General features: G+C 59.4%; 1 protein-coding gene across 3 annotated transcripts in view; it reads left to right on the top strand.

Annotated features, from left to right (window-relative positions):
• Positions 1-63: 63 nt before the first annotated feature.
• RASA3 (RAS p21 protein activator 3) overlaps positions 64-19,238 on the top strand; it is an 89,708-nt gene continuing 70,533 nt past the window's right edge. The window contains exons 1-2 of one of the 3 annotated variants that reach the window (XM_070579434.1): positions 180-360; positions 17,523-17,731. In XM_070579434.1, the coding sequence (XP_070435535.1) occupies positions 17,698-17,731 (34 nt within the window). In that variant the 5' untranslated portion in view covers positions 180-360; positions 17,523-17,697. Of the gene's footprint in view, positions 361-17,522; positions 17,732-19,238 lie in introns of all 3 variants that reach the window. The other 2 variants (XM_070579433.1, XM_070579435.1) reach the window with 2 other exon arrangements.

The raw sequence follows: 19,238 nt of genomic DNA, 5'->3' as shown, positions 1-19,238 counted from the left end.
AGTTGGACTGTGGGCGTAGCCACCTCGCTCCCGCCTCCTAACCCTCAGCCAATGGGTAGTTGGGGTTGTGCTGTGGGCGGAACTGTCCAGCCCCCGCCCCTCTGCGGGCCTCGGCCAACGGAAAGCTCGACAAAGCTGTGGGCGGGGACGCTCCGCCCCCGCCCCCGCCTCCAGCCAATGGAGTGTGCGTGGGCGGGCCCGTGGGCGGGGCCACCGCGGGCCGGGCGCGGGGTCGGACGCAGAGCCGGGAGCTCGGCCGCTGGGCTCCGGCTGCTTGCGGGGCTCGGCGCCAGTTCCGGGCAAGCATGGCGGTGGAGGAAGAGGGGCTCCGGGTCTTCCAGAGCGTGAAGATCAAGATCGGTGAGCGCCGGGGCCCGGGGCGGGTCCTCACGGGGGCTCGGGCGGGCGCTCTGCCCCCGACCCCAGCGCTGGGCGCCTCCTTCGCTGCGCGCTCCACTTCAACCCTCCCCTCCTCCGCCCGGGACGGCCGTCCTCCCCCTCGACCCTCCCCGCCTCCCCCGGGGACGACCGTCCTCCCCCTCAGCCCTCTCCGCCTCCCCCCGGAAGGCCGTCCTCCCCCTCGACCCTCTCACCTCCCCCTCGACCCTCCTCACCTCCCCCGGGGGTGGCAGTCCTCCCCCTCGACCCTCTCCGCCTACCTCCCGGAAGGCTGGCCAATCCCCTCGACCCTCCCCACCTCCCCCCCGGACCGCGATCCTCCTCATCGACCCTCCCCACCTCCCCCGGGGATGGCCATCCTCCCCCTCGACCCTCCCCACCTCGCTGGGCAGAGCCGGGCCCCGTGCGCCTCCTCAGGCCCCGGGCAGTGCGGTGCAAGGCAGGAAGCGGTTGTCCGCTAGGAGCTTGTGCCTGTGTGTGTGTGTGGGTGCGTGCACTCCCGTGGGGACTCTGGATAGTGCATTTCAGTTGCCAAATGCACGGCCTCAGGGTGCTCTGTCTCCCCCAGCTGCTGCACCCAGAAACTGGCTTTCCTGAATAAATAAAGCTCTTCCACTGCCCCCCCCCCCCCCCCCCCGGGCCATGGGGCTCCCTCCGTCTGCTGGCTGGCGTGTGTGTGTGCATACATCTGTGTTGTTCTTGTGTGTGCACACATCTCTGTAGGTGGATGTGTGTGCATGTGTGTGTTTGTGTGTGCTTCTGTCTGCGAGTGACTGTGCTCTGGCCCAGGGCTTCCTCAGGGCCAGGTGACACCGGAGCCGCCACAACCCCCTCCTTCCATTGAGAACTGGCTACCAGGGCCTGCCATTCAGGCGGTGTCACCTGGAGGAGTCTCCCTTTCCAGCTGGGTCGAGAGCTGGGGAGGGAAATGAAATGCAGATTGTGGAGTGGGCTGGAAGGCTATATGGGGATTTCCTGGGTTTATCTGGAGAGATTTGCTTTCTTCCACTTCTATCTTGGGAGGGTGATGTGCAAGTCCCCCACAACAGGATCAGTGCCTGGAGTGAGTTACACGTTAGTGCCGTAGATGTGCCAGATGAGAGGACTTCTGAGACCCCTGTTGCCTGCCTTCAGGGTCCCTCCTGCCCACTGACCTCCCTGCCCCAGGCACGCTCCACATTCCAGTCCGTTCCCACGTGAAGAGGGCCACGAACACAGCCAGGCACCAGTGCCTGAGTGTCAGTTGTTGATGACACGACGCTGCCCGAGGAATTCCAGCTTCCCCTGTCAGCGTGTTGCTTCCTGTCTGCTTTATTTTGGTTTATGGATCATCGCTGGGGCGCTGCTGACATTTGGCTCAGCAGTACCGCGACAGGATGTGGCAGCACCGTGGACGCAGACGAATCTGCCCCAGAGGGCTTCTCTTGTTTACTGGCTGAACTCTGCTGTCACTTTCCCCCTGAAGTCCTGGCCGGGAGAGCACCTCTGTGGGGCCCCTGAGCCCGAGCTGCGATGCTGGAGTCACAGCAGGGAGCAGTGCGAGCTGGCACCCCCAGGACTGAGTGCTTCCTTCATCGGGGGCAGGGGGGGCCCTGGGTGTGGCTGTGGGGGACTGTGCCACGCTTCCTGTGCAGCCAGCAGCAGTGGTTCTGCGAACTTTGTGGTTCAGGCCCAGCACAGCTGGCCTAAGACTCAACTAAGGAGGGTTCCGGAATGTGGTATGTGAGCAGAGGGCTGAATTCTTTCCAGACAGCTAGTGTGTGAGGCAGGAGGATGAGGAGACCCTGAAGGTCAAGGAGAGCATCTCCACTGGCCTGTTTGTGCGCAGTGGGTCCCAGACCCCAGCGTGGAGGGGCCTGGCGTAGAAGGGAGGGGGTTAAAGATGCTGCTTGGTTAGATGTCTCTTTTGTGCTCTTTAAATCAGTAAGAGAATGCCCGGCTCAGCTGAGGATTTGGGCAGTGGCTGGATGTCTGCCGTCCCTAACCACACGTGGGGACCAGGGTCAGAACATTTGCAGGACCGCCCCCCCGCCCCCCCCCCGCCCGCCTCATGCATGGGGGCTGGAGCAGACGGGATAGGCCAAAAGGCCGTGCACCAGCCGTCCAAATCCCTGGACGTGGTTCTGGCTCCAAGAGGCCCATTTTCTCTGGGCTGCAGGAGGGAGTTGTCTGTGTCCCACTGTTGTAGCTGGGGCGTGCAGGGAGCATGGGCCTATGCACAGCGGGGCGAGGCATCTTCCTGCATGGGAGCATATAGTCTAGGCTGTGCTGCCGAGGTAGGGCCTGGGCTGGAGACCCCACGTGAGCTGTGGGTGGGCTGGTTTGGGCTTAGTCTTATTGCAGGGAAGGCTGTTCCTAGATGGGATGAGAAGAATCCTGAGCATGACCGGTGGTGCACTGAGCTCTCCGTTTCTTTCCTTAGTCCTCTGTGGCCAGTCGGCTCTGACTTGCCTGAGTGCCCTGGGCTGGAAGGGACATCACTGATTTGGAGGAGAGGCCAACGTGCGGGGATCGCACGACACACGGTCACACATGCACTCGTGTCTCCTTGTTCCAGAGACGCTGGCTGCACATCCATTCATCTCTGAGCCTTGACTCCAGGCTGGCTGGCTGCGTGCCCCTGTCTACTGCTGGCCCGTGGGGTGACCCAGGGCAAGTGTCCTTCCCTTGTGTAGCCTCATTTTCCGTTTGCAGAATGTAGGCCATTGTTGTCTGCTGCGTCCGGCGGGGGTTTGCAATGTGTGCTGCTTAGGCTTCCCTTGGTGCTCGCCCCTCACTCCAGAAAAAGGAAAGAGAAATTCTCCCACAATCATGCCGGTGAACACGGTCAGTGCTCCTGTCCCGAGAAGAAGGTGAGCGTCTTCGGGGTGAAGAGCTTTAGGTGCGGGGTCACTGCCTTCCAGTTCTGAAATAGTTTTGAGGCGTGTGAAGAGCTTTAGGTGCGGGGTCACTGCCTTCCAGTTCTGAAATAGTTTTGAGGCGTGTGAAGGTCCTTGGTCTTGTTGAGAGGCTAACGTTGGGAAAATGGGAAGAATCTCTTCCTTTTTTTTCCTCTTCCTCTTTCTTTTTCCTTCCACTTTTTGCAAATGAGATAATACATAAGAAAGTGCCACATGAGAGTACGGCATTTGTACTGTATCTATTTCCAGTCCTCATCTTGGAGATCCCGTTGCTTCCCCAACTTACACGTTGCAGAGTCCTCTTGGGTGGTTCCTCTGTACGGTTAAAAGCTGCCAGCGCTGTCTGTGGACCGCAGTTTCTCGCGTCCTGTGGGGCTGAGCGTGCTTCCTGCGAGGCGCTGCCTTGAGGAAGCAGCTCCTGACTTTCCATGACTCAGCACTCCGGCGAGGAGGGGAAGCGCCTCGTGCCTCAGAGACCTGCTGGCGGGTGGCCACGGGGGGAGAGCCCAGGCCAGACGTTCCCGCTGAGCGGTGTTGCTGTGGACACGACGCTCCCTGGGCATCGCAGTCTAGCTTCACTTCCAGTGATATTTTCCTTTTCCGTAGTAGTTACTACCGATAGTTTTTAAGAGCATCATCTTGGAGGCCAGCCCTCTGGCTGAGTTCGCCTCTGCTTTGGTGGCCCAGGGTCTGCCCGCTTCGGATCCTGGGTGTGGACGTGGCGCCCCTCATCAGACCATGCTGAGGCGGCATCCCACAGGCTGCAACCAGAGACACTCACAACTAGGATATATAACCATGTACTGGGGGGATTTGGCAAGAAGAAGAAGAAATAAAAAAAGAAGATTGGCAACAGATGTTAGCTCAGGTGCCAATCTTAAAAAAAAAAGTGGTGTCTTATCTTCATAAACATGTTCAATTAAGAGCAGTATACAAAGGTGTTCTCTCAAGCTGAAAAAGAAGTCCAGCCTTGTGCTCCAGGGGAGAAGGTCCTCTTGCTCTGTTAGTGGTTCCTGCCCTTAGGCTGAAGGGTGCGTTTGGGTCTGCCTGGTGTGCTGGCGTGTGTGCCATGGGAGGCGGGCTCCGCCTGGCTCCGGCTCTGTCTCCTTCCCTCTCCTTGGATCCTGCGTGGCAGCCCCTGGTGCTCACTCTCTTGTTCCTTCTCTGTAAGACTAGAGCTGGTCCACCAAGAAGGGCAGAGGCAGTCCGGGTCTTGCACAAGCACGTCAGGACTGACGGTGCCTCCTGTTCAGCAGGCCGTGGTGCTCCGGGCCTGGGCAGCCTGCCCTCGCTCTTGCCTCCCTCCACCTAGGCACAAACATCATCCCACTGGCACAGGAGGTCCCTCAGGCAGATACTGAGGGAGATGGGAACAGGGAAGTTCTGCACCTCCCTTGGCCGTGTGGCTGGTGAGGAGGGCCTGGTGGCAAGCCCAGACCACGGAGCCCTGGGTCTGCGCTGCTGAGAGTGGGATGTTTAACCGATTTCCTCCAGGGGAGGTGGGAGTGCCCATCAGCCCTGTGAGGGTGCGATGAAGTGGGGATCCCGCTGAATACGCTGAAATGTTTGCGTTAGGACTGGAATCTTCACAGCAGACCTTGTCTTCTCTGTTAGAGAAAACACTCTGTGCATTTAGGGAGTGACATCGGTGACATGAGCTCAGTGTGTGTGTTTGACAGCAGGAGGGGCTGTGCTGGCCACACACAGTTCTTGACATCAGGGATTTTATACTCTCTTGAGTTCTCTGAGGCTAAAATTAACCTGGATATTCTATTAACCAAGCTATTTTTAACCCTGAGGCCTAATATGAGAACTGGGCTATGCATGGGGAGCCCTGGGCTCTGGGGCCGGGGGCGGTTTCAGCCCATGACTCCAGGTTTTCCCCGGGAAGGGAGTGGGTTTGCTGTGCACATGAGAGTGGAGAGGGATACAGACTTCATTTTAATTTAAATCCTCACGACTCCATGACTGTGAAGTCCAGGAAGGGAGACCCGGGGGACTTAGGAACCTGCTGGTGTGGCCAGCCTGTGAGGGCGGAGCTGGACTAGTGCCTGTCTGTGGACTGCCAGCGTCCTGCCCTCACCACCTGGAGCTGTCTTTCCTCTCCGTGATCTGGGGTCTGAATGGTGGAGGGACTGCAAAGGGCTGGGGAGAGACTGGTACCTTTCAGGACAGGAGGTGGCCAGTGCTCTGAGGGGAGGGAACAAGCCACCAGCTCCTGTGGGTGGACAGCGGGGGTGCAGGCCTGGATGCTCTGAGGCGTGGCAGTCACTGGCCAAGGAGAAGCTGGAGAAGAGGGAATCGAGAGGATGCGATCTTGAACAGAATGCAGAAATCCAGAGATGTTTCCTTGAGCAGAGCCCCCCGCCCCACTACAGCCCAGCACGCTGGGAGAAGGCTCCTGTGGCCCTGTGAACGGGTCACTTGGCTGGAGCATGGCATTTGGTAGAAAACGCGTAGGGTTGCTCTCTGAAGCTAAGTAGGCCTTTGTGTGTGTAAACGCTCCACCTTCCTGCAGGTACTCTGGGCATCAGAACACGGGTGCCATGTTTTAGTCCTGGGTGTGTTTCCTGCCAACACCTGAGAAGTGAGGTTTGTGAGTGGCACTCGAGGCCTTGTGCACCCTCTGTCCAGGCGACTGTGAAGGCGGGTACAGGCTGCAGTGGCCGCTGTGGGGCTGGAGCCCCTGGGAGCCATCGAGGAGGGGCGGTGACTCGCGCCTGGGGATCCTAGACGAGCCCAGGCTGTTTCTCGCTCATTCTGCGACCGAGACCATCTGCTAAGCCCCCTCTGCCTCAGGTTCTTCATTTGTCCAAGTGGAGAGGAAGAGCTTTTGTGGAGCCCCGAGAGCTTGTGTGGGCAAAGGTAGTTCCCTGACTGATCCCTCTGGGCGGGAGGTACCCCTGTGGGTGGAGTTCAAAGCTGTTTGCAGCGAATCAGGTTCCAGCTCAGCAGTTGCAGCCGCAGGAGAGCTGCCCCTCCAGACCGCATGGGCGCATGGGGGGTCAGGAAGGGGCAGGTGGCCGCCAGCCTGCCTGAGGTGTTTCCAGAAGCAGGCAGTCATGGTGGTGCAGAGCTGGGCAGTGGGCGCAACTGGGGGCAGCGGTGGCTGGCTGGCCACTGTGGTGTGCAGACGGGCCTCCGGCCTCTGGGTGGGAAGAGCAGGGCTGGCAGGCTGGCCCCATGGGGACTTGACTGTCACCTCCTGTAGGCGTGGGTTGCCGCTGGAAGGTCCAGGCTGAAAGAGCAGATGTGAGATGTGGCGCTGGAGTGGGGTCCTCGCTGGTTGTCCAGTCTGCCTCCCAATGTCAGAGTCGAGGGCTGGACTTGGCACAGGAAGGAGCAGCTGGCAGCGTCACTGGGTGTCCTCGCTGTGGCCAGCGGTGGCGATGTCCAGGAGCACTCATGTGGCTCCACTGCGGTCTGCGGCTCAGCGAACAAAGCACTGAATGTGGAGACCAGTTTTGTGGGAGTGAAATGCTGGTGGAAAGGGAGATGCTGTGATGGTGCTTCCTCAGCGCGGGTACCCTGCCGCTTCCCGAGAGGGAGAACCAGGCCAGGCCACGCAATAGCAGAAGTCCCTGGGCAGGACATGAGAGGAGAGCATCGGCAGAAAGTGAGCTCATCCTCTTACAGAACGAGAAAGCCCGGAGGAGCATGCGCGGTGGGGGGCCGCCCAGGCTCGGGGGACCCGGGGGGAACCCTTGTGGAAATGCTTCTGCAGAAGAGTGAAGCGAGGAAGAAATTAAAGGTCTGTTTCGAAAAAGCAAGGCTCTTACTCAGATACGTGTGTGAAGTTATGCGCACGGACTGGGAAACGAAGGGTTTAAAAACCACGACTTTAAAAATGCAGAGAACCCTCTGTAGAGGATGCCGAGGCCCAAAGGGTAAGGTAGTTTACCCGCCTGCAGGAGGCTCGCTTTGCGCAGGACCAGCGGCGCCGTCCAATCCAGAAGTGAGTGGGGGACGAGCTGCAGCGCAGACGGGGGGGCCAGCTCGCCAGGGGCCTAGACCCCCTCAGGCCTGTGGATAGGGTTGGTGCTCCAGCTGTCGTGCTCAGGACACCGACGCAGACAAAGGGACTCAAAGTCACGTCATCTGCAGCAGGTGACCGGCTTCTCTTTAAGTGTGAGGTGGCTTCCAGAATTGAAGTCAGGCCCTAGCATGAGGACAAGTCCCACGATGATCCTCAGAAAGAGGATGAGGAGGGAGTCCCGGCTGCTCCACGAGCCAGACCCTGTGGTCCTCATACGAGGCCATTAGCTCGGACTCGAGCCTGCCTGCGCCAGTGTCAGGGGCTTCTGGTTCCAGCGTGCGTTTTATCTGTGCTGGACATGGTGGGCCAAGAAGAAGGCCATGGGGTCGAAGATGGTGATTCCGTGTCCTGTGAGTGTGGCGTGCAGGGCTGACCCTGGGGCTGGTGCCCTCCTTGTCCTGAAGTGTGGCCTTTGCAGGTTCAGGGTTTGCATGCGTTCAAACCTCAGGCTGCAGACGTGGTGTGCCGGCTAGCGAGGCTGCAGCTCAGACATTGGGAGCGCATTCCGGAGGCGTGCTCTTGGGAGGAGGCGGGAGCTGCCCCAGGGCTGCCATAAACCAGAACCTTTTCTAGATGCAGGACGGTGCCTTTGCTTCTAAGTCATCAAGGAATGTCTCTCGTGCCCATTTCCTCTTCATGCCACTCCTATGCCCGTTACCTGAATAACTTCCAAAGTGTGAAGAATTGTTATGTCCTGGCTTCTTGTTGCCGAGGGCATAAAGTCCAGAGGTAAACGAGGTCACTGTGTGCTCCGACTCAGGGTGGCTCAGAGCCACAGACTTGGCTCGTGCCGGCCCTGACGCAGCCTCAGCTCACTGAGGAGGCGGCATGGAGCTCTGATGCCCCCTTCGGACCAGGACCTGGACCTGGGCACCAGCCTCTCCTGAGGACCGCCTTCCCCTTTGCCAGCCGCAGGGCTGGCGGTATCTGCCGGCCCTGGGTCTCCAGGGCGGGGCAGTGGGTGTCCTCTGGAGCCTTGTTTTGGGCTGCGTGGCCAGTCATCCTGGCAGTTGTCAGGGCAGTTTCCCGCCTTGTTATTGTGTGTTTAAGGGGCCACACAGAGTGACCGGGGACCCCAACACCAAGTTGTCTCCGGTGGAGGGTGCCCAGAAACCGTCTCCTTAGCTTTGTGTTTCTTATTCTGAGGAAAGAGATTTCATTGTCCCTTTTAGCTGCTGTGGTCTCTCTTTTTGGCTCTAAACCCCCTCCGGGGAGGCACCAGGACAGTGGTTGGCTGGATGGTGTCCTCTGTCCTGTTCCCTCGGGCTGAGTGGGGAGGCGCCTCCCAGAACCTGTGATCACTGGTCAGCGCGGAGGATGGACGTCTTACCTGGCCCCTCCTCTGAGACTCTGAGAAGCTCAGTGACTTTCTCAAAGCCACACAGCGGGAGCGTTGTGACTGCTGGGGCTGTCCTCTGATGACCTGGGCTCGCCAGGCCTAGGCGCTTTGAGGTTTACGAGGGATGGCCTTCCTGGGTGTGTTACAGACCCTTCCTCAGTGGGAGACAGCTGGCTTCCCAGAGGCCCCTCCTTCTTAGGAGTCTGGGGAAAGGAGTTCATGGGCCTCACCCAACAGACTGACACCTTCGTGTGAACCCGTGGCCCTTGGGAGATGGGGCAGCTGGGAGCTCAGAGCCCTCCCGCCTCCCAGGGAGAATCTGGAGCTGCCTGTGGTGCCTGAGCAGCCTCACCGAGGCCCTGCCTGAAGGGCTCACCTGCCTGAAGGGCTCACCTGCCTGAAGGGGCTCCGGCTGTTGCACAGCCTGAGGGCTGCCCACTGTGGGGAGGCGGCACCATTTCTTCCCGACTCACCCTCTGGCCTCTGTCTGACCACCATTTCTTCCCGACTCACCCTCTGGCCTCTGTCTGACCACGCCCTCCTCCTGAGAGGGCGGAACCCACACTCACCTGCAGGCCCCGCTGCCTTGTGAGAGGAAAGCCTGGGCCAGGGGCGTGAGGGCATGGTGGAGCCAGCAGTAAACCGGGCATAGGGGGGCTTCGGCCCAGGCCCCAGGCTCTGGGCATCTGCTTGTTTTGGCCCAGCCACAGTGGGGCTTCCTGAGGCTGGGTCAGACTGTGGTACAGAGCTGTCAGCAGAGGTCCAGGAATGCAAGCGGTTCCAGAAAATCCATCATGGGCAGGCCCTGGGGACCAGCCAAGCTGGATCCTTGAGCCTGCAGTGGGACGCTGTGCCGGGCTGGCTTTCCCATGGTCTGGGGAGAGGGCTGGGCAAGGGATTCCAGGCGCTCAGGCCGGCTCAGCCTTCTCAGGGGCTCTGCGGCCTGTCTCACGCTGACCCCCTTGAGCAGTTTTTAACTGACGAGCAAACATGTGGGTATTTTATCTCCTTTTTGGGGTGAGTTTCAAGGGCAGTGCACTCCGCCTGTGTGATGTTCACGTGGGAAACAAACACCAACAACTTCAGGACGTCCCGCAGCTGGTCTGGCTCACAGAGGAGCCCATGTTCTGGGACTTCCCCAGGGTGGCACCCGCCAGGCAGAGGGTCAGATGGGGAGGAGTCATTGGTCGCCAGTTTCTTACGAGGTTTCCTCTTGTTGTAACACAGCTGTGTGTGTGAGCACACACATACATACACACAGACACGCGTACACATCAACAAGCGCATGTGGGCACACATGAACACGTGTGTTCACACACAAACACGAACATGCATGCATGCACACAGAGACATGCACACGAATGTGCACACCCGTGCACACACAGCGCACACAAGGTACATGCACACACATGTGCACGCAAACATGCACACATGCACACACAGGCACATGCACATGCATGGACACGTGTGCAGGCCTGGGCCCTGACTCGGGTGGAGGTGCAGGTGCTGTGTGCCCAGCGTGGGTGGGAGGGAGGCTCCAGCGCCTGCTGGCTCCTTCTGGTTAGTGGGCCATTGCAGCGGGAGCCGTCTCGTGTGCCAGAGCAGGTGTGCGGGGTTTGGAGACGGTCTCTGCTTCTCGACAGGCCCTCACCCTCCTCCTCGGCCCGGACACTGCAGACCAGCCTGGCTCTGGCGCACCAGGATCCGGGGTGCGTGTGGGGCACCTGTGGTCTGAGAGCCGGGGGTGGCTGGCCTCCCACCTGACTGTCCACTTCCCAAGACTCAAGGGCTTTTCCTGCATTGTTTTTGTGTTTGTGTCAGAAAGTTTTGACTTTTTAGGCCCACTCGTGGGGTTTTCTCTGAGCTCTTTTATCCTCTTTGTGTGGGGCCTGCTCCCTCAGCTGCTGTGCGCAGCTGGGACTCCCAGTCTCACCAGCTCCGAGGACCGGGGCTGGGCTGGGCTGCTCAGGAGAAAGTCCTGGGATTCCAGAGGGAGAACAAGGTGAGGAAACCACAGCAGACCTGGCACTTGAGCTGCAGGCAGTTAGGAGTGACCGGGCGCCTACCGGGAGCTGCCTCCCTGTTGGGGAATGGGGTCTGGTGATGGGAGGTTGGGGGGCGGGGTGTGGTGATGGGAGGATTGGGGGGTGGGGTCTGGTGACCCAGATCGGATGTCTCCGGATGGACTGCACGCAGGTCGTGGGGAGTCGCCCTTGCGGCCGTGGACGTGGCCGGCGCTGGGGTTCCACGCGGCTCTGTCCGCACTGGCTTCACTGGGGGCTCCCAGGAGCTGCGTTGCCTGCTCGCTTGCTCTGCTGTCGTGGACACCACCCTGGGGGGAGGCCTTGCGGGGGGGACTGATGCCCTTGAGCTGGGGGCTACAGCTGGCTGGACGTTCGCGAGGTGACGGTCAGGGCCGTGTGCGGCGTCCTGGCCCAGCTGGCCGTCTGCCTGCAGCTGCGCGCCGTCTGCTCTCCGCTCGTCGCTGCCTGCTGCCCAGCTCCGCGGGGTGTGTCTGCAGAGGGCTGGGCCTCGGGACCTGAGCCTGGGCGCTCAGCCAACTGTGGGGGCTGTGTGGGGGGAAGCCGCTGGGTGGACGGTTTGCTCCTGTTGTGTTCCTGTCGTTTGTTTCCTGAAGTGCATTGGGGGTTCTCTCTGTTCCCTGCATCCTTTGGACGGGCCGACGGTCCAGTCACCGAGAGGGGGGCCGGTCAGCAGGGAAGAGCAAGTGGAGTCGGCCCTCGAATTCGGCTCTTATTTCTTCTTCGCCCCATCGTTATGCGCTGTGATTAGTAGTAGCTTAGTTCTGTGTTCCTGCTGTTTCCTTTCCGAGCCTGGCCCCTGCCCTGGCCTCTCCCAGCCCTCCATGTGCTGACCACCCACCCCCTGCCCTCTGTGCTCTGGCCTCTCCCTGCCCTCCATGCGCTGACCGCCAGCCCCTGCCCTGGCCACTCCTAGCCCTCCATGTGCTGACCACCTGGCCCCTGCCCTCTGTGCCCTGGCCTCTTCCAGCCTGGTCAGCTTTCCTCTTGGGAACTGTGCTGGATCTGCTGGTTCTGTGGCTGTAAGAATGTCGGTGGTTTTAGGGTGGGACATACCTGCTGATTTGCAGTCCAGCGGCCAGTACCGGGCGGTGGCAACGCCATTCATTGGGAGGGCGGCCGTCCCTGCAGCTTCGCCTTGGCTCTAGAAGCTCATCCGGATGTCAGTGTCACTGCAGCCAGAACGTGGTGACGGCATTGCCTGTCAAGTGAGATATTTGAGGACCATCTGGGAAGTGTCTGTAGCATTTGATCTGGGGGGTGTTGTGGGGTTGGGCTGAGTGAGGACGGGGACACGTTCAGAAGTCCGTGTGAGACCGAGGACTGCAGGGTCACCACAGGCACAGCACAAGCTGTTCGCGTGACTCCAGGTGTTAATCACAGATGACAGTTGGGGGAACCTAGTTTTCAAAAGCTCTCCTCCCGTGTGCACTCCTGGGCGGCAGGTGGCGGTTCTGCACCAGCTGAAGCAGGTGCGCGCAGCCCTGGGCCTGACGTTTGCCGCCCAGATTGTGCCATGTGGTTGGGGCCACGTCAGGTGCTTCGTAGGGCCTGGGGAGCCAGAACTGGGCACTTCACTAGGAGGCCGTGCCTTCCACGACTTTACAGACGAACCCATCGGCAAGATCGTGTATTTACGGAATGGTCGTGATGGGGATGTTCAGGTCTGGGAGGTGAGCTCTCCTTTGTATGAGGAAGACCGGGACGGTCCAGCCCACTTCTCCTGTTCTCCTAGGAACAAATGCTGAGCGTTTACACGTCATGTACACATGCACACGCTGCATACTGCATACTGTGTGTCTTCCAAACCTGGAGAAATTCTCAGAAATGATAAACTCCATGCAGGGCTCATTTTTTAATTTATCAAGTGGCCCCGTTGAATCAGGGCAGCACTTACTTGTATCATTAAAATAAGTCAGACCTGAAGTCCTTACTCTTGTCCTGAGGTTTCGTCTGCTCTGAGGTGCGGCCACGCTGGGTGGTGCCGGGAGGGTGTGCCTGGCCTTGTGTGGTTGTCGGTCTCCCTTTCTTGGGCCAATCACGACCGTCTGTCTCACAGCGGAGGTGTCTTAGGTTCCCAGAAATGTGCAGAAGGAGGGCCAGGGGGCGCTGTGGGTACCAGGCCCCTCTTGTGTGTTTATGTTCGTGTGTCTTGGAGTGCAGACCGCCTTCAGGAACAGTCGGGACTAGTGGATGGGGGACCCGCGCGGCTGTGGCCCGGCTGGCAGGCAGCAGGCTGCACACAGACTTGCAGATCTTGGTCCTTTGTCTGTTTTCCTCTTTGGGTTCCTTTGTAATTTGTAAGGTTTCTGTTGTAGGGTGGAGGGGAAAGAAAGGGAAGCAGTCACTCGGAGCCGGAGTCAGAGAGGCTCTGCACCCAGGCGAATGTGGCACAGCAAGGCTCGCCCTCTCTGGAAGGTCCTCCTGGTCTGCAGCTTCCCAAGAACCTGGGGCTCCAGCCTCGAGGACCAGTGCAGCAGGGAGTCCCTGCCTGTCTCTCTGGGACCCAGCTTGCCCGGTCAGTAAACAGACTCAGAGTCATGGATCCCATGAAAGCAGAGCTGAGAACCTGGAGGAGGGGGCCAGGCGAGTGTCTCATTCTCAGTGGCTGACAAACCTTGCTCCTTCCTTGAGAGCTGATGGACTTGCAGCAGCGGGCGGCCGTGCCCACTTCTGGCTCTGCATGGCCCATCCTGGGCTCGTCCCACGTCTCATCCTACCTGGAATGAGGGTGTCCAGATACACGCCTTTCCTTAGTGCTGTGGTTTTAGACCAGGGCAGTGTTGCGCCCCCCCCCCCCCCCCCGCCCGGGGACACTGGGCCGTGTTTGGGGACTTTTTTTGTTTGTCACAACTGGGAGGGGGGAAGGTGGCAACTAGCAGGTGGAGGCCCTCGGCCACAGCACCTGACAGTACACAGGGTGCCACCTGAGAACGTCAGTGCAGTCGGGCTGGGCCTGGGGCAGTGTTGACGCTTGTGAAAACCGAGCGTGTGTCTGCCCAGCTCCCTCTGCCTCTCCTCAGGAATGTGGCCTCAGAGAGCTGCCGGTCACATCTAGGGGCTGGAGCAGGTAGGTCTTGTGCACACCAGATGGGAGGACCCCTGCAGTGTGGACCAGACACCGCTTGATGGTCTAGGGGTGAACAACGTGGGCAGGACCCTGGGGCTGAGGGCAGAGTGGCCAGCCTGCTGCTGATTCTCCTGGATCTACAACTTACCTGCCAGAAGTCATTTGACCTCTGTGTGCCTTAGTTTTAGTGTCTGTAAAATGAGAATCATAATAGCTACGTCGTAGGATTGTTGAGTGGCTTCGTGTCTGTAAAGCGCCAGGCCAGAGTGCGCCTTGCGGAAGTGTGTCACCTGGGAGCAGAGTGAGGCTTAGGGAGGGGAAGGACTTGCTCAAGGTCGCAGGGTTGGTGAGTGAGCCACTGACGTTTTCACAACCAGCTGAAAGCACCACCCGCCAGCAGGGTCCTTGAGGGGACATGGCTGCACGCAGAAGGTGGGAGCTGGCGATGGGCACCCGGGGTCCGGCCCCGTGCCCCCTTGCTGTGTGGGTTCAGCTGTGTGACTGGCCCCCCAGGCCTCAGGTTCCCGCTTCTCCATCAGGGGACCTGCAGGGGGCCCAGGACGTCGCTGGCCGGGCTGCAGGCTGCGTCTGAGCCTGTGCATCCTCTCTGTCAAGGGCATCCTGCTTCTTCGTTGAGCTGGTCATGACTCAGAAGAAGAATGTTGACCAAGAAGCATAATCTCATGTTTACGTCTGGTTTTGAGGAACAGGTGCGTCTGCAGCAATCTCCCTGGAGGCCGTACCTCCCGTGGGATGCAGTAGAAGCAGGAGATGGAGGTGTTCAGAGTCGGGCAGGTTACAGAGCGTGCGGTCAAAGAAGGTCACACGGGCGCGTGCACTGCGGAGGAAACGGGAACAGCGGCGGGCACCCACCGCGGGCGCTGGGCCCCAGGCAATGCTGAAGTGAGTCAGCGTGCTGTTCCGGCTTCCTGACTTTCCTTCTGGATCATTCTATGGTTTTATCTCTGTGGCGCAGGCTCCTTCACAGGAAGTGGGCATTAGTGAATCAGTTGACTATTTTGGAAGCCGTAGGAGGTTATCTTGTGATGAGCCTGTGCTTGGCGCGCAGGACCCCATCCAGGCACCAGACAAGTGCGGCTCTGTGTGGGGGGCAGCCTCGCACAGCCGGTGTGGTCGCTGCCCGGCTTGGCCTGCAGCCCTGGCTTTGGGGCTTTGCATTTACCTGCACACCTTGCCAGGAGATGCCGAGGAAGCTGTCACTTCTCACGGTGGGACAAGGTCTCCAGACACCCACCAGTGAGGGAGGGTTTCACGCGGCGAGGCCTTGCTCGGTGCCTCTGGCAGCACCACTCCCCGCGGGGTGGGCTGCCCACCTCGGCTTTCTGCACATGACACCAGCTGAGCAGGAGATGGAGCCCGTTCCACCCCCGTCTTCCTCCTCGGACTCGCTGGCGACTCAGACCATCCACCCTCTCCCCACACGTGGAAGTCAGCACCAAACACGTGTGAGAGGAGTGTGCTTAATAAGCTCTCAGGTTTCTACCAAAAACTGGCCCAGTTTTATTAACGGATGAGGATAAGCAAAGACTAGTGAAGAATAAAGAAAACAAGCTGCTTCTATGAGTAAAATTAGGTACAGCAGAAAGATCCACTTATTTTGCCTGGTGCAGTTTAAAGACCAGCCAAGAACAAGGTATTGTTTTTCAAGGTGGGACAAGGCTCCTGGCCTGCCCCGCACCTTTAGCAAGCAAGCGGCTTGGCCTTGTGTCCGCCCTGGCCTGCCCCGCACCGTTAGTGAGCAAGCGGCTTGGCCTCGTGTCGGCCCTGGCCTGCCCCGCACCGTTAGTGAGTGAACGGCTTGGCCTTGTGTCTGGACCTCGCACAGCAGGAGCTGGAAACGCTGCTGCCCTGGCCCCTCTGGTCCAGCGACTGCTGAGTGATTCCTCTCATCCCACCCCCCTCCCCTGACGTGGGCAGGGCCAGATGACCGGGAGTCTTTCTGAGATAGTCTTGGACTCAAGTCTAATAAAGGAAACCCCGGGAAGTCCAGAACAGAAAGTTAGCACATGAGGAGAGGAAATTCATTTTGAGGTCCACAGATAAATTTGTGGTTTGGCTTTTAAATGTGGCAGAATGTGAGTGCGTTGAGGGCTCCTCCAGGTGGCCCCGCACTCTATAGGCTGTCTGCTTGGCGCCTTGTAAATGCTTGACAATGGTTTGTGGAGTGAATTAATGAGCATCCTGCACTCAACAGATCTCTACTGTAACCTGTGCAAGCCTGAAATCTGGGCCACAGAGGCCAGCAGCCTGGTTTTCTCGTTAGCACGTTTCTCTCTATTTCAGAAGTTTGTCAGAAGCGACGTGATTACTCCACGTGGGCTTAGGGGGCCTGCCTTAGTTTCAGATCTGTTCCTTTGATGTTCCTTTTGTTCCTCGTCACACATGATGCGCTGTCCCAGTGTCGTGTCAGGTGGCTGTTGCCAAACGCTCAGGCGATGCCTGGGGCTGAGCAGGGAAGAGTCCAGTCCAGACTGCTGGGGTGGGTTGTCTGCTGGGGTAGGGACCTCTGAGTGCCAGGGAGCAACTGTAGGACTGTCCTAGGAAGGAGGCAACTCGCACTGAATGAGCTCTCCCCACGAACAACAGAGAGGAAAGGAGCAGCCTTTGGTCCTGCAGTTGGTGTGGCTCCGGGCCCAGTATCACGAGTTCAGGCTGTCCCAGGGCCATCCCAGCCCCTACCCCCAGTCAAGAAGCGATTCTCGGTGCATCGCTCTCAGCTCCAGGTCAGAACCCTCAGGAGAGCCTGGGTCGTCCCTCTAGCCGTAGTGCCTCCCTGGGCTCCTCCTACCCCACAACCTTGTGCAACCCTATCCTTGTGCAACCCCCATCCTTGTGCCTCATCCCAGCCTCCACATCCTTGTGCATTGTCCCAGACCCCCTGTCCTTATGTGTCATCCCAGCACCCCCGTCCTTGTGTGTTATCCCAGCCCCCCAGTCCTCATGCATCATCCCAGCCCCCCATCCTCGTGCATCACCCCAGCCCCCCAGTCCTCATGCGTCATCCCAGCCCCCCAGTCCTCATGCATCATCCCAGCCCCCCAGTCCTCTTGCATCATCCCAGCCCCCCAGTCCTCATGCATCATGCCAGCCCCCTGTCCTCGTGCGTCATCCCAGCCCCCCGGTCCTCATGCATCATCCCAGCCCCCTGTCCTTGTGCGTCATCCCAGCCCCCCTGTCCTCGTGCATCACCCCAGCCCCCCATCCTCATGCGTCATCCCAGCCCCCCATCCTCGTAAGTCATCCCAGCCCCCTGTCCTCGTGCATCATCCCAGTTCCCAGTCCTTGTGCATCAGCCCAGCCCCCCATCCTTGTGCATCAGCCCAGCCCCTGGCCCTGTCTCTTTGCGTGTCCTAGCCCACCCTGTTGGCGTCTGATCCCAGGCTGAGGGAAGGGTCTCCTTCCTGCTAAGGTTCCTCTTTGAAACCGTTTGCACTGAGAGCTGAGCCTGTTCCTGAGCTGCCTTCATCTCTGCTGCTCCTCTGGGAGAGAAGGCTGCTGGGCCCACCTGGAGGTGGGAGAGGAGGGATCTGCAGCCAGCAGGAAGAGCTGGCATGCCCATCATCCCCTCCTGAATTCTTCCCCCTCCACCCAGGGCTCTCTGAGGGGGGTCCCCACAGCAGCAGCATCACCTGGGAGCTTGCTGATGTAGATGTTCAATGCCACTCCAGACCTATGGAATTAGTCACTCTGATAACCTGGTGGCCTTTGCTTCCAGGGGTTCTGTGCAGCAGAAGTCTGAGGACCCCTGGTCCAGAGCTACGTGCCCTCCAGCTGAGCTGAGGATCTAGCCGCACTGCCTGCCTGGTCATCGTGGACAGTGTTCCTCGTGACGTGCTGTGCTCCAGCTCTGTGGAGAGGGGCCCTGGCTTTCCTGGGTGAAACCCTCCCCCATGGCCAGCTTCCTTCTGGCGCCCGTGAGGCGAGGTGAGGAGCTGGCTGCGCAGCTCAGGGAGAAGCCCCTCTGGCTGCTGTGCCAACGCCCTCAGATGGAAGGTTCTGTTCCCCTGTCTGTGTTGCTGTTGCCAAATTGGTCTGATGACATACCATACAGACTGCCTGATGTGCTCTAGTCTGGGGTGCAGGTGGGGCGGTGGGGCCAGAGCTGACGGGGAGGTTGGTCAGTGCCATGTACCTGGCCACACAGGCTGTAGCTGCTGTTTGATTTGTTTCCACTAAAAGCCCTGCTCCTGCCTGTTCTTGGAATTAGATGGTAGGGTGGGCTCCTGCCCCTCCAACAGCGTGCAGGAGGCATTTTCAGAGGGCGCATTCTGTTCTGAATTACTGCTGCTGTGCGTCATCACCCCAGCCGCGACTCGGGACTTGAGGAGCCCCTGGAAGCACTCGTTTTGCTCGAATTGCCATCAGGGAGGACCCTAATTATGACCTTGTGTGGAGGTTTTACATACCCTGCTGTTACATTTGTGGTTCTTTGAACAGCTTGTGTGGGTAGAGGCTATTTTGGAAAGAGGGATTGTCATGAGTGTAATTGAAAATATGGAGCCTTTTCATGGCTGCTGTGCGTGGGGCATGTGGGTGGGGCTGCCGGCCCATTTATGGCTTCAATAAATTGCTGTTCTGCATTGTCATTTTAATTTTGTTACCTCGAGCAGCCCTGAGTGATGACAGGTGTCACCCGATGTCTTTGCAGGGTCTCAGTGTGGAGGCGTAGGGACTGTCCCACGTCCAGGGTCTCAGGGCCAGAATCTCTCAGATCAGTCCCACTGGCTGGATTCATAGTCCCCATCAAGCCTGAGCCAGGGGTGAGCTTGTTAGTGTTCAAAGGACTGTGTCCTACACTGAGGCCCCATCCAGACCCCCTTGGGGTTAGGGGGCTAAATGACCCAACAGTGGGTCATCCCGCCCTCTCCTGGGCACAGGCTAACGTGATAGCCCTCACAGCCCACTGACCACCTTGTGGTGGCAGAGACTCATGCTTGGACATGCTCTGTGTGCTCACGCACATACGTGCCAGCCCCCAACCCCGAGGGGAAGCCACGGGGACTGGCGCCTGCTGCAGTGCCCCCGACCCTGAGGGGAAGCCGTGGGGGCCATCTGGGCGGTTGTCCTCTAGCTGCTGCACATGGTGGTCCCCTGGGGAGCTCTGAAACAGCACCTGTGCCTGGTCCACCCACCAAGGACCTGATCCCAGCTCGGACTCAGGTGCTGGCACTTTGAAAGCCCCAGGGGGAGGGGAAAGGAGGAGACAGTGAGGGATGTGACGGGGGAGGGGCTTCGCTGTGCTGCCCTCCCTCCTCCCCGGGGCTCTGCTCTGAGCGTCTCCGGCCTAGATGCTCCTGACTCTTGTCCCCTGAGGGCTGCCGGCAACTTCTGCCCCAGGTCATGGCATGCCATGTGTGTGTGCACATGTGCGTGTGTGTGTACAAAAGAAATATTTTCACTGAGGAAGATTTGGGGAATATAGAGAAACAGA

The sequence above is a fragment of the Equus przewalskii genome, chromosome 16 (genome assembly GCF_037783145.1).
Source record: "Equus przewalskii isolate Varuska chromosome 16, EquPr2, whole genome shotgun sequence".
Classification (NCBI taxonomy): Eukaryota; Metazoa; Chordata; class Mammalia; order Perissodactyla; family Equidae; genus Equus; species Equus przewalskii.
The sequence above is the reverse complement of the archived record's forward strand: the minus strand, read 5'-3'. Positions and strand labels throughout refer to the sequence as shown.